At 35.6% G+C, this 15,448-nt stretch overlaps 1 protein-coding gene across 3 annotated transcripts in view; it reads left to right on the top strand.

Moving 5' to 3' along the window:
- The window catches only part of COX10 (cytochrome c oxidase assembly factor heme A:farnesyltransferase COX10), a 76,324-nt gene that overhangs the window by 33,318 nt on the left and 27,558 nt on the right, over nt 1-15,448 (top strand). For all 3 annotated transcript variants that reach the window (XM_074312020.1, XM_074312021.1, XM_074312022.1), the window contains one exon: nt 7,731-7,801. In XM_074312020.1, coding sequence (XP_074168121.1) covers nt 7,731-7,801 — 71 coding nt within the window. The remainder of the gene's footprint in view (nt 1-7,730; nt 7,802-15,448) is intronic.

Genomic DNA, 15,448 nt, shown 5'->3' with positions numbered 1-15,448 from the left:
TAATATAGTAGGATTCCAATATACTTATAAACCTTTATTCAGTCATTCCATAATTGCTGGATAACACATCAGTTGTCAGTTCTTTGCAGCACAAAAAGAACTGCTATAAATATTTGTGAATGTAATAAAATCCTTTTCATTTTCCTTTTATCTCTTTGGTTATAGCTCTAATAGTAATATTACTGGTATAGGGATATCAAATAATACTTACAGTTTAATATATTTTTGAACATAGTTCTAATTTTCATAGTTTATATCTCTATCAACATGGCATTAATGCATCTGTTTTCCCACAACCTTTTCAATATTTGTCTTTTTCGTCTTTTTGTCAACTTTGGGTATAACTTAACACTAAAAAGTTTGTTTTGGGGAAGGGATTGGTGTAGTAGATAGATCTGAGTTTAGATCTGGCTGTGTGATCCTGGGCAAGTCACTTAACCTCAGTTGCCTCAGCAAAAAAAAAAAAAAAGTTTGTTTTAATTTGTATTTCTCAACTTTTAAACTTCTCTTTCCTTTCCCCATTTTTCTTCTAACTCTCTTTTGAGATTTTTAATAGTCTCTTCTAGGAGATCATTATTTGGTGTATTGTCTGGAGGCTGTTTGCTATTAGTCTCCTTGGGGTAGGAAAGTTGCTCTCTTTCTGTATAGAAGCTATCAGTCATTCTCTTGGTTTTTTTACTCATTTGAAAACTGAAACAAGGCCATTAGATTTGGCATTTAAGAGTTTGTTGGTAACTAGGGGAGAGAATAATTTAAATAGAATGAGGTCTGAAGCCAGATAGGGGATTAGGGAGAAAGTAAGAGAAGAGAAAGTGGACATATCTATTATAGATGACTTTCTCAAGGAGATTAGCTAACTGATTTGGAAGGAGGATTTTTATGAATGGTAAAGATAGGCATGTTGGAAAGTAATTGTCAAAAAGCCAGTAGACAGGGGAAAATTGAAGATAAGTGATAGAGTGCATATGATAGAGGTAATAGTGTAATGGAAAAAATGGGATAGAATAGGATCACTTGTGCAAGTAGAGGGGTTTGCCTTGATTAAAAGTAGGACCACCTCTTTTTGTGAGACAGGTGTGAAGTTAGGGAGATAGTGGCAGAGTGATATGAGATGATAAAGAGGGAACTTATCACAAATCTTTGCAGAGCAAGGATGGGTATATGTACAATAGCTGTCCTACCAATGGGCTGCAAGGAATGGCCGTGCTGCAGCAGTGCTCTGGGAAGAGCTCCACATGGAAGTGACTAGGCCTGGGTAACAAGGGCCGGGCTGTGTAAGTGCCCTGGGAGGAGCCCCGCTGTGAGCATTAGCAACTGCCCCCACAGGGCTTTGAGTATTAGTAGTTGCTCTATCCCTTACACTGGAAGTGTCTTTGCCTGGGGAGTGCAGTCAAGCTATGGAGATTCCATTCCCCCATGCTGAGCCCCTCACTGCGCAGATGAGAGGCTGCCCCGGGCTGTGCTCCTGCCATGCAGATTTGTGACTGCCCCCCAACAAGAGCCCCTAGCTGCAGAATGCTGTGAAGAGCTATGTTATGATCTGCTCTGAGTCACTTCCAGTCCAATGTGGGCACAGCCAGATCCTGCTCTGGCATCCCTCAGAGTACCCTCTATCCCAGGTCTGATTTCTCTGCTGGCCCACTACTCCACAACCAAAGCAAACCAGTCAGCCTATGACAGAGAGCTCTATGTAAACCTTCCAACCCAGAGGCTATCCCTGCTCTCGATTGTATCCCTGCCCTGCACTGGTCTGTTCACACCACTCAGGACAAACCTTTTCTGGTGATATTCCTGATTATCTTCGGGTGGTGAGTTGTTGTACTTCTGATCTTCGTGAACCTTACCAGTCTAGCACTATTTTTGAGGCTGATTTTAAAAATTGGTAATGAGGGTATGAGAGGAGCTCAGAATCTCGAGTGTGCCTTCTCTGCCATCTTGGCTCCGCCCATGATCACACTTTCTACCAGGGCCAGGATCTGACCCCTCCTGCCATCTTTGGATAAGTCATAGTAATTAAAAATGAAGTGATAAAGTCCTGCACCATGGTTATGGCAGTATCAGAGGGAGGTAGGAGAGGATATTTAAGTAATATTGAAAAAATGAATCATGAGGCCTTGGCTACAAATTGCATATACAGGATGAGAAGTAATAAGAAATCAAGTATGACATCTACATTGAGAGTCTATAGGTTTTGAAGATGGGTGGTGTTATTTCCTCAGCAGTCATAGAAAAGTTAAGGAGTAGGGAGACTAGAGGGGAAGGATAAATGAGCTCAGTTCTGGCTGTTTTTAGTTTAAAATGTGTACTGGATATCCATCTTGAGATGTTTGAAAAACATTTGGAAATATAAGACTAGAGGTCAGCAGAGAGATTAAGTCAGGATAGGTAGATTTGAGAATCATTAACTTGGAGACAATAAAATTCATGGAAGCTGAAGTTAATAGTAAGGGAATACGAGGCTCCAAAACAGAATCCCAGGAAATAACTGCAGTTAGAGGGCATGACCTAGATGAAGATCCAGTAAGTAAGACTGAGAAGAAATAAAACTGGGAGGAGAATCAGAGATTGTAGTATCTTGCAAAATCTAAAGAATAAGGAATATCAAGGAGAAGAGAGTGATGAACACTGTCAAGGACTGCAAAGAGATTAAGAAGAATGAAAACTGAAATAAGGCCATTAGATTTGGCATTTAAGAGTTTGTTGGTAACTTTGGAGAGAACAATTTTAAGTAGAATGAGGTCTGAAGCCAGATAGGGGATTAAGGAGAAAGTAAGAGAAGAGAAAGTGGACATATCTATTATAGATGACTTTCTCAAGGAGATTAGCTAACTAGAATGGAAGGAGGATTTTTATGAATGATAGAGATAGGAATGTTGGAAAGCAATTGTCAAAAAGCCAGTAGACAGGGGAAAATTGAAGATAAGTGATAAAGTGCATATGATAAAGGAAATAGTGTAATGGAAAAAATGGGATAGAATAGGATCACTTGTGCAAGTAGAGGGGTTTGCCTTGATTAAAAGTAGGACCACCTCTTTTTGTGAGACAGGTGTGAAGTTAGGGAGATAGTGGCAGAGGGTATATGAGTGATATGAGATGAGAAAGTGGGAGCTTATCACAAATGGCCTTAATTTTTTCTGTAAAATATGAGGAATAGTTCACAGCCAAGAGGCTTTCAGGGAAGGAGTCATAAGAGATTTGAAAAGGTTGAAAAGATCTGGAATAGGGTTAGGAAAAAGGGGGAATGACCAGGAGTTCTGTAGACAATAGTTACCATGATTTTGATTAGTTGGTAGAGATGAATACATGAACTTCACAGAAGAAGTTACTGAGCAATGTGGATATTGGAAGAACCTAAAAGTAACAGTGAAAAGGAGAATAGAAGGGGGTGTACTAGCAGTTTGAGGATCAGAAATAGCAAGTCACAAAGGTGTTTATTATTTAATTCTAGTCCCAAACTCTGAATAGAAGGAATAATCTTAATTCTCTCATGTCTCAACTCTTTGGTCTTCTCCTTATAGTTGTTTCATCCTATGGATTTGGCTGGGTATGGTATTCCTAACCTTTCTGTGATGTTTTATTTGATCTTTTAATTAGAAATAAATGTGTGTATATCAAGTGCCTATTATATATGCATAATACTATAGTAATGCTGAATTGAGAAGTCTAGGGCCAAAAGTATATGTTTTTTAATAGGCCCAAGAAACCTACCATGGGAACAAGACAGATTCTTGGCCATTTGGATTTCAAAAATATCTTTTCTCATATAAGAAACCTTAGTACCTCCTTCACCACTACCAGGGAATGTTTATATATTAGCCCTTTACAAATTGTTTTTCCACTTCAACGTTCTTTTCATTGATCCATTTTTTTCATTGAGTTTTGCCTTTGTTTCTTCTATTATAACTTTAGTGGGCTTTTGAACATCAAAAAACACTTAAGTTGGGTTTTTTTCTCCCTCATAGTCCAAGCATGTTCTATCTTTTGCTTTCTAATTTTGAACCTGAACACCCTTGGAGCCCTTTTCTGCTTCCTCACAATTACTTGAGATAAATTTTAGAACCATTTGACAATGATTATTTTCTTTATATAGATTCTAACAACTTTTCAGTCTTTAGGTGTATTGGCTTATGCTTATACCCAGCCTCCTCCCCCCAACTTGACCCCATTCTTCTATAGATTTCATGTTTTTTCCTCAGTTACATATCAGTAACATAAATCAATCCTTCACATGTTACTGAATAGAACTGAAAGAATCACAAAGCTGACTGTTTAGTTTTTTGTTGTTTAATTGTTATGGGCCAGAACTCTGTACTTAAAACTTAAAAGGATTCTTACAAGGTGCTAACTCAGTGGAATTAATAAAGACAATGGTTATCTAGTTTAGCATGGTGCTTCTAGATCAGCAAGATTTGGTGTTCTCTAGATCAGTACATGCACTTAACATACTTACTTCTACAAGATTCACACCTATAATAATGTAATTACAATAGATTATATAACAGCCAGCAGGGATTGAGAGACAGATTGATTCCATCATCCACCTTTGTGGTACTTGGAGGCTGAAGCACCAGCCTTCAGACTCAGAACCAGATTCATTCACTTCTTCTTACACCATTGTGGTGGCTGGCCTCCGGTACTTCCCCCACTGAGACCAAGACGGGTCTGAAAGGCTTTCCAGAAAGCTACCCAGCCCCAGGCAAGGCAACAACAAAGGAGTTGGACTTTAACACCTGGCTATTCTTGTGGTGATTAATCTACTGAAATGAAGGTTGCTCCAAGACCTCTAGAAAACCAACTAGGAACATTACATTTAGTAATTTTTCAGTCATATTCAACATTTTATGATTGTTTGGGGTATTTCCCTGGCAAAGATACTGGAGAGGTTTGCCATTTCCTTTTCCTGATCTTTTTTATAGATAGAGAACTGAGGCAAACAAGGTTATGTACCTGCCCAGAGTCACACAGCTAATAAGTGGCTGAGGCCGGAATTGAATTTAGGAATTCTATCCATTATGCCACCATTCTGTGCCATTCCTAGCTATTATGCTGTCCATTAGCTGCCCCATAAAACTGACATAAATCCATTACAAATTTATATTTTCTAATCTTAATGAGGTACTCTCTGCAGTGAGGCAATCATTCCACTAATGATCTGGGTTGTGGTCTCTTTAGGAAACTAATCCTTTCAGATTGATTTATTCCTTTCTGATTCCCAACCCCTCCTAGCTGATGTATTATCAATTCAAGAAGCTAGGACCTTTGATTCACAAATCCTGGTCAAAATCACCCCTTTGAATTCCAATAGGAGTTCCGGGCTCTCCCAGCCCCCATTCTAATGATCTGCTCAGGTTTCCCAACCCCTACCTAGCAAATTCTAGCTCTCACTGACTAGGAGCCAACTTGGTACTCTGTCCTCAGTCCCCTTTAGCTAAATCTCTCATTATAAAAGAGCCAAACTGGAGTTCTCTCTTTGAAGAGGGTCGAAACATGCCAGCACCATGCCTGGCACCAAAGACTCTCTGCCCATTGGAACACTGTTTCTGGTGCCCTCTTATCTCTACCTTTACCTTTTACTAACTAGACTTTAACCTTCCAAACCCTATAATAAACCTCTTTTATCAATCTAGGTTTTCGGGTCTGTAAATTCCTTTACAGGGGACTCTTGTGCCGCTACTAACCTCCTTTAACTCTGTTTCTTTGCACCGAATCCAAAGAGGTTGCAGGGGAACTCTGTTTGACTCCCTGTACCCCGAACCTATAACTAGTTACCTCAAACCCTAATTTCATTTAGGTACCCCATATCTAGACCTCATCACTACTACCTAATGGATTCATTATCCCACTCTCTACAGTAGTCTGATCCTTTTCTTATTTCTTAAAACTTCCCACAATATTCCTTATTTACCCCTTCCAAGTGAAGCCTTCATCTCATACTTTGAAGCCAAATTTTCTCTCTTTTCTTTTCTCTCCTTCATAAATCACATCACTCAGACATTTCCCACAATTTTTTTTTTAAGACAATCAGGGTTAAGCCCAGGGTTACCCAGCTAGAAAGTGTTATATGTCTAAGGCTGAATTTGAACTCAAGTCCTCTTGAATTCAGGGCCAGCACTCTACTGCACCATCTAGCTGCCACAATTTCTTTCTTCAGTCTTAAATGAATAGGTAGCTCTTCATCTTGCCAAGACCAACTCTTCCACATTCACCCTTGATTTTATTGTCTTTAGAATTTTCTAGCAAATTTTCTCCTCTATTACTTCCACCTCTCTCTTCACATTTCTGCCTACTGACCCCTTAACTCCTGCCTACAGTAGTTACATTTTCTTCATCCTTTAAGAACAAAACAAAACAAAATTCACAGTTCTTCCATTCCCACTCCATATCTCTCCTCTCCTTCCTAATTCAAAAAAGTATCACTTGGAGTGTCTATTTTCATTTCTTCTTTTCTATATTTTCTGCTGTCTGCCTTTTGACCTCACTATGCATCTTTAAGGAAGACTAGTTGTCAACATCTTGTATCAGATAGGGTATCAAAGTTGGAGGCAGGAATGCCTGAACTCAAATTCCACCCCTGTTATTTGCTAGGTATATAACTATAGACAAACTTTATTTCTCTTAGACTGTTTCCTTACTTATAAAACAGAGATAATAGGAATTTCTACCTAACATGTTTGTTATGAGGCTCAAATGATACATAGAAACCACATTGAAGATGTTAAAAGCATTAGGAAAATATTATTTTTATTCAATCTAACAAATTTAAACTGAAGTGAAATTTATTATGCAATATTTTGATGTTTCAAGGATTTGTAATGTTATCATTGTGCATATTCATAGAATTTGAGAATTGGCAGGCTTTTCATAGCCTTCAAGTCTAACCCCACATAAAAAGAGAATCCCTATTATAACCTAATTAGTATTTAACCAGCTTCTGCTTAAAGACCTCTGGTACCTCTGCTTGGTGCAATAATGTCAGAAAGCTTTTTCTGACAATAAGCCTAAATTTGCCTATTTGTACCTTCCAAAAAATTTATCCTGGCTTCTGGGGGATAAACAAAATAGGCCTAATTATTCCATGTGACAGTCTTACAGATACTTGAAGCAGCTAAAATTTCCCCTCTGAGTCCTTCTTTTCAAGATAAACATTTCCTATTCTTTCAACTGATTCCAAAATTATATGCATTTAAGGCCCTTTGCCACACTAGTTTCTATCCTCCAAATAATCTCCAATTTACCAGTGCCCATCTTAAACTGTGGTGTCCCAAACTGAACATAATACTCTAAATATAATCCGAGAAGGGCAGAGAACCTTGGTATAGTTGCCTCTCTATGCTGAGGAATCTCTTTTAAGGTAACCTCAGATATCAATAGCTACAACATTTATTCAATTATACAAATCTCTACCCTTCTATGAATAGTAGATAATCTTTGAGAGTTGCTGTGGCCCAAAATTTCATTACCCTGTAGTCATTCTGGTGATAGGCCCCTTATGTAGTTTGATAACTCAGATAACAGAGGCAGTCTATCATTATTTCTCTTATAACCTTTTGAGCATGAATTTGTCATAAAGGGTAACTTGTATGGTACAATGAAACATCAGAGTAGGATTTCAGTAAATTACTTTCCAAGCCTATAATATTAAGAATTAAGTTGGTAATAAGGTAATCATTCTTGCAAAAAATAATTTTAATACTTTTTTGTGTCTTCTGTCATTTTATTCTTCAATACAGTTCTTTGAGGTTCCATTTGATTCAAATATGAATAGAACAAAGAACAGACCTCTGGTTCGAGGACAGATCAGGTAAAGTAATTTTTTATGTGAATAAAACATTAATCTTACTTTTTTATGTTCTGTTTTTTTCTGTTGATTTAGAGGTATCTAGATGGTGCAGTGGATAGAATTCTAGGCTTGAAGTCAGAAAGACTTGAGTTAAAATATAGAGTAAGACATTTAATAGCTATGTATACTTAAATCACTTAACTTTTGCTGCCTCAGTTTCTTCAATCATAAAAAGAGATTATTGTAACACCTCACAAAGTTGTAATGAGAATGAAGTAAGATAACATTTGTAAAGCACTTGAATAACCTAGTATGTGCTATATAAATGCTTATTCCCATTCCATTCCTTTGTATGGTTAGATTAGCATTCCCTCAAAAGACTTAAAGTAGACACACCTCTAAAAATTGGTATAACTAATAAAGTAGTCTCCATTAGAAACCAGAATACCACACAATGCATTTAAATTCTCAAAAGATTTATCAAGTGTTGGGGAAACAAGGTGATACAATGCAGTTTTTTTCAAATACAATATTAGAGCATAGTGGTAGTCTCATAGTCTCATGGTAGTAGAGATCCAGGCACAGTACCATTAACACTAATGATTTTCAAACAAATCTGTACTTCATTTAGAAGAGACATTTAGTCAGACAATTGATTAAGTCATGTATTCAAAATTAAACTGTTGCTACCTCCCTGCTTCTTTCTTGCAAATACAATACATTAAAATTTAAAAAGCATGTAAAATTTTATTACCACCAATGAGCAGAAGTAGTTTACTTATAGTACTTTTATTGACATTTTCTTCATTCCCTTTCCAAGCCTAATGTAAAAAATAGAAGGCTGCAATAAAAATTAAAAATTGTAAGGATTAGTTTGGCTTTCATAAACCAAGCAAAATCTTACCTTAGTGATATTTAAAATTAAGCATAAAAACAAATATAGGTATGATAGAGACCATAAATAACAATATTTTAAAATGAAGTATGTGTGCTGTATTTAATTAAAATAATGGCCTTCCCCCAAAATGAGAAGTTCTTCACAGGAAAATGCCATTTTTGTTAAAATTATTCTTCAGAATTAATCTTGTTATTTAATTGTTTCAGTCTTCCTTGTTTGATGTTTTCTAGGAAAAGATACTGGTTTGCCAAGTATCTTTCCTTCTCCAATTCATTTTACAGACAAGAAAACTGAGACAAACTGATATGTTCAGGGTCACACAGCTATTAAATGTCTGAGACTATATTTGAACTGAGGAAAATAAGTGTTCCCAATTCCAGGTTTGGCACTTTTATCTTCTGTGCCTCGTAGCTGTCCCATACAAGTATGTTTAATATGTAACATAAAGAGCTGAGTGACAGAAGAGCAGTGTTAATGGTGGAGCTTTCCTGATTAAGGAACAAGGGAAAGAGCCCCAAGTACTATGGTGGCAGAGACAAGTACATTCATATAGCTGACTGCATTCCAGGTAATGGAAGATGGAGGGAGATGTTTAGTGGGGAATTCCTATGGATTTTAGATTCAGCCTCTCTTACTGTGGACAATTATGGGTAAGGTAGACAAAAGGCTGTTGAAGTATAACTATAGTAAAGACTTTAATGTAGAGGCACCAGATTTTTGTGGTTGTTGTAGTTATTGTTGTTTGGTTGATTTCCTTGGGGAGGGAAAAATAAAGAGGATTACCTCCTTATATTCAAGCTAATATGGTAAAATGATTTTTAGCATGGACTCTTTATAACTAGAGTCTGTACAGGAGCCAGACTGGAATATATTTCAACACTTGAAGGAGCTATGATTTTCCCACTGTGAATGTTCATTCTATTGATGGATATTGAATTCCTGTATAACTTTATAGATAAACTTGTAGAGTTACTGTAACTGACACTGGTTTGGTGATTTAGCACTATACTATTTTTGGTTGAAGGATAAAAAATGTAACTGACAACTTTTTTATCTTTCAACCAAAAATAGTATAGTGTTAAATATCACCAAATTTAGTCTAATCTTAAATGACAGACATTTAATCTTCACTGAAAGCCTTTCCAGCTTGTTAGGATCTACCAGAACTTATAATACATTAAAATTATTATAGAACTAAGCCATGCTCTGATGAAACATCAAAATAATAATTTATCTGAAGAAGCAGTAATATATACCACCCCACTTATCCATGCTATCTTATTATATTATATGTACATATGTGTGTGTATTTTATATAATGCTAAACTGCCATTTGAGTATTTGATTATCTTGTCAAAAACTAGATACCATGTGACTGCCAAAATGGTTCATATTTCCCTATGACATAATTAATTTTACTTTATTTCATAGTCTTTCTAAATCTAACTATAAATTTATGCTTGCACATTAATAGTGATTCTGTTTACAAAAAGTGAATGATATTTATTTATTTAATATTTCTCTCCTTTGCCAATATTATGTTATGTTTGAAAATTAAGGTAAGCTGAGAGACAAAGTTTAACATGATTAACATGGTTTACATGATTAACATGACATGATTAACAATAAACTGGATCTATGGCCTCTCAGTAACCAGAGATCTTGAGTTAGGGCTGATAGGGTCTTTTATGGCAGTTAGCAAGGTGATAAAAGAAAATCTCAATCAAAATGGGAGGTTTACTTCTGATTGGTATGGATAATAGTCAGAATTGACATTACCTCATTTTCTGAAACTCACTTAACCATACTCAAGACAGAATTGAGACTAGGATACTTAGGTGATAGGAGCTGTCTTCAGGTCTGAGGGTTAGGTTAATCTAATTTCTCTGGAAAGTGAATAATAGATAAGGTTACAAAAATGGAGAGAAATACAAGACGGAAACTTAATCTTTAGGTAAGTTTTTTTGGGAGGAGTGTGAAGTTTACAAGGGGAAGGAATTATGAAAGGGAATATTAGTCTAGCTGATTAAGTCTTAGGAAAATGTAATTAAAATATAAATAAAATAACATTTTAAAAATAATTTTAAAATAAAAATATAATTAAAATCTGTTTTCAATTTTATGATTATTTTGGAGTAATAGCAATTATTCTGTATATTCATATTAAAAAAAAGCTTTAACATAGACCTTGTAACTTATGAGTACTGAGCAGTGGCAAAAATATGAACCTATTAAAAGTTAAAACCAGTTAATATCATTAAATTGAGAATTTGATGAAAAATGCTATCCATCTCCAGAAAAAGAACCAATGCAGTCTGAATGCAAAACAAAGCATACTTTTTTTAAACTTTATTTTGGCTTTTTTTTTTTTTTTTTTTTTGGTGTGTATGGGGGGATAAGAGAGTCTGTTTTCTCTTACAGCATTACCAATATGGAAAGATGTTTTAATGTATATATACAAATTATATTCCTTGCCTTCTACATGAGGGAAAGGAGAAGGTGGAAGAGAGAAAATTTGAAACTCACAATTTTAAAAGTTAATAATTGTTTTTATATGTAACTAAGGTAAAAATAAAATGTCAAGTATATTTTTTAAAAAAGGAATTATCCTCCAGTTGTCTATCTGGCACTAAATGACACTGGCTAATACTGAGAATGATCATTTAAACTTTTTTTTTCTTTGTTAAGCTTTTTATTTTTCATAATATATCTATGGATAATTCTTCAACATTAGCCTTTTGAAAACCTTGTGTTCCAATTTTCCCTCCCTTCCTCCATTCCCTCCCCTAGATGGCAAACATGGTAGAAATAAATCCAATTATAATTAATTACATGAAATTATATATTTTATGTATAATATATATTATATAATTAAATCCAACATATGCATACATATTTATACAATCTTGCTGCAGAAGTTCTAAATCAAACCGGAAAAAAAAAATGAGAAAAGAAAATGCAAGCAAACAACAGCAAAAAGAGCTAAAATGCTATATTGTAAATCATACTCAGTTCCCACAGTCCTTTCTCTGAGTGTAGATGGCTCTCTTCATTACAAGATCATTGGAACTGGTCTGAATCATTTCATTGTTGAAGAGAGCCACGTCCATCAGAATTGATCATCTTAAAATCTTGTTGTTGCCATGTACAGTGAATTCCTGGTTCTGCTTATTTCACTTAACATCAGTTCAGATCATTTAAACTTTAAAGTGAAACTGAGGGGCAGCTAGGTGGCGCAGTGGATAGAGCACCAGCCTTGAATTCAGGAGGACCCGAGTTCAAATCTGGTCTCAGACACTTAACACTTCCTAGCTATGTGACCCTGGGCAAGTCACTTAACCCCAGCCTCAGGGGAAAATAAAATAAAATAAAGTGAAACTGATATCGTTACCAAAATAAAAACTAAAATAAAAAACAATACCTAATGTACTTCAGTGTTTTCACATAGCCATCAGCAAATTAAATCAACATATGTTTATGTTAGGAATATGAATTAATATGAATTAACTAAGTGGACAGTTGGGAGAAAGAAAAGTTCTCTTTCTTGTTATGTTCACATAGTAAGGGAAAAAGAAAAAAGAAAACAAACAAACTTGGTTTAGATTAGAGTGAGAATTTGTATATTTCAGTGAATCTATTATCTCATCTGTGAGGGTCTTCCATCCAGTGGCAAAGATAGCAATTTATCGATGCACTCTTATATAACCTGTATGACTCTTGCACAAAAGATCCAGGCTTTGTGTTGGAGGGTTTCTTCTAGATCTCTTGCCATTGCTTAGATAGCAGTTGAGGATGTAGACTCCCCATTTGTATCCCTTAATGCCAGCTTCTGAACAAAATGCAAAGATCTTTATGATCTGCTATAGAACAAAATGAGCAGAATTAAGAGGACAATTTACACAGTGAAAACATCATAGAGAAAAACAACTTTGAAAGACATTACATTTCTACTTAATGCAATCATAAACCACAATTTCAGAGGACTAAAGAAAAATTGTATCACCAGAGAGGTGATGAATTTATAATACTGAATGAGGCACATATTTTTGGCTGTATCCAAGTGCTAACTTGTTTTGCTGAATTATATATATTTTGAGTATTTTGGTAGTGTCAATGATTATTGTTGTTCATTTGGGGAGGGGGGCAATAAGAGAAAAAGAGAATTGTTTACAAAAATTTAAATATGTGTATTTTATGTATACACACACATTGTCTAACATAGTTTTAATAGATATATATGGAAAATATCTGACTACAAAAATAGTTAACAAAGAGGAATCTAAAAAGTGGAATGGCCCTTAAAAAGCTCAGAATGAACTAAGATTGTTGTGAATTCCAAAAGCAATAAAAAGGGCTACTTTAAATCTGTATTGTTTGAAGGAGAGAAGATGATCCAAAGGAAGAAAGCAGAATGAATTATTTCATCTGTAAATGTCCTTTACCAACAAGAAAGCATGATATTTTTGGTTTATTTTGTTTTTTCCTTATTAGTTATAAGGCTAAGCAGTTGGTAGTCAGTGACAATGTTGTTTTTTTTAAAAAGAGCATCAATAAAATATTTTTAAAGAAAAAAATTGAATTTATACATAAACTCAGTTCTTTGTTAAGAAAACCTGATAAAATAGGTTATCCCTTAGTTAGTTTGATTTTAAGAGAGAGATTATTGTATAATATGCCATCTGTCTTCTGAAGTCATGGATGGCCATTTCATCAATCACAGTTTTTAAGTCCTTCAGAGTTTGTTTTCAAACATTTGTTTCTACTCATTCTAGTTAATTGACTGAACTCATTCATCACCCCTTCCTATCCTCCCATATTACCAATAGTGAGGTGATTTTAGGACCTAGCAGACCCGAGGACACTCTACACAGCTTAATGATACAACCCATCCTCACACCTTAGACCCTCCTTCCCTCTTTCCAGTGCTAGGAAGACTTTAGCCCCTATTTAAGAATTCGTGTACTATGCCATTTGATGCATAAAATATTTAATACTCATAATTATATATGATATATTTTAGCAAAATATGGTAAGGAGAGATTAATAAAACTGAAAGTAAGAAAACCATTGAACTTAAAAAAAACAAAACCTAGAAACATTTTTGGGGGAAAGAAGGAAGAAAGGTAAAGGAAATAGAATATTTGAATAGCCTTATCTTAAAAAAAGAAATTGAACAAACCATCAATATCAAATCATGAATTAGCCCTGGGAATTTTTTCTTAGAGAGCTCATTCTACTAAACATTTAAAGAATAATTAATTCCAATATTATATAAACTATTTTGAAAAATAGGCAAAGAAAGAGGCTTATCTGATTCCTTTTATGACATAACTATGGGCAGAAGGATTCTGGGAAAATGGTGGAGTAGAGCAGTAAATTTCCAGAAACCTCTAAATTTCTTCCATAAATACAATAAATTTGCACCCCAGGGTGAACATATACTGATGAAAAATCAAGAAGAGTTAGATCTGAACAGGGGTTCTCAAGGTCCTAGTCAAGAAGACCAGAAGAAAGACCCCAAGTCAGGGATTAACTAGTGTAAAGTGCAAACACCTTCAGACTAGCCCTGCAGAAACACCAAGTGGGAACGCTAGGACTAGTTGGGTTTGGCTGGAGCTCAGCAGGAACCAAAAAGAAATTTTAACCTCCCAGATTGCATGGGAAGTCTGGGGTCTGAGTCCAAGAAGACTGAGGGAACCTCAGCTGATTAGGAATGCCAGGCCCAGCTGTGCTTCAGAGGCATGGTCCTGGGCCAGAATGAACCAGAAAACCAAGTGCAGAGCCAAGGGAGCAGGGGACACTGCTGGCTGTCCACTTGCAGGAGGGTAGAGTTCTTGGTTTGGCAATTAAAGGAGGGAGAGAGACTAAAATGAAGCTAGAGGCACCATCTCCACCCCATAATTAGAGGTGCTTATACTAATATTTCTCATTTTTAAAAAATGAACCAGCAAAGAAGAAAGAACCTAACCACAGGAACTTATGGGAATAGGCAAGACCAGGGTTCATCTTCAGAGGACAGTGAAGTAAAAAGTAGATGCTGAAAAGCTTTTGTCAAATTATGACATTCAGTCCTACTTTAAAAAAAAAGGGGGGGGGCAGCTAGGTGGCACAGTGGATAGAGCACTAGCCCTGAATTCATGAGGACCCGAGTTCAAATCTGGTCTCAGACACTTAACACTTCCTAGCTGTGTGACCCTGGGCAAGTCACTTAACCCCAGCCTCAGAAAATAAATAAATTAAAAAAAAACAAAAACACTATAAAGCTGCAGTTGGGGGAGAGGGAAGAATGGAACTTTCCTTAAAATGATAAGTAGTATCTATCTAAAACTATTAGCCATTGGATGTGGCTCTTTTCAACAATGAAGGAATTCAAGGCAATAGACTTGTGATGGAGAGTGCCATATGTAGCCAAAAAGATGACTGTGGAAACTGAAAGTGGATCACATTTTTTGTTGTTGTTTGCTTGATTTTTTTTTCTTTCTCTCTTTTTTTCTTTTTGATCTGATTTTTCTTGTGCTACATGATAATTGTGGATAAAAGAATTGGACATATTTAACATATAGTGAGTTACTTTCTGTCTAGGGGAAGGGGGAGAAAAGGAGGTCATAGGATATTATATCTGTCAGATCTATGGATAAGGGAAGATTTTATGACGAAACAACAGGTAAAGAGCATTACAGAATACAAAATAGATAATTTTTATTACATGAAATTTAAAAAGTTTTGTACAAACAAATCAAATGCAACCAAGGTTGGAAGGGAAGCAGAAA

This window comes from Sminthopsis crassicaudata, chromosome 4 (genome assembly GCF_048593235.1).
Source record: "Sminthopsis crassicaudata isolate SCR6 chromosome 4, ASM4859323v1, whole genome shotgun sequence".
Classification (NCBI taxonomy): domain Eukaryota; kingdom Metazoa; phylum Chordata; class Mammalia; order Dasyuromorphia; family Dasyuridae; genus Sminthopsis; species Sminthopsis crassicaudata.
Note: the sequence above shows the minus strand (reverse complement) of the source record. Positions and strands in the feature narration are given on the sequence as shown.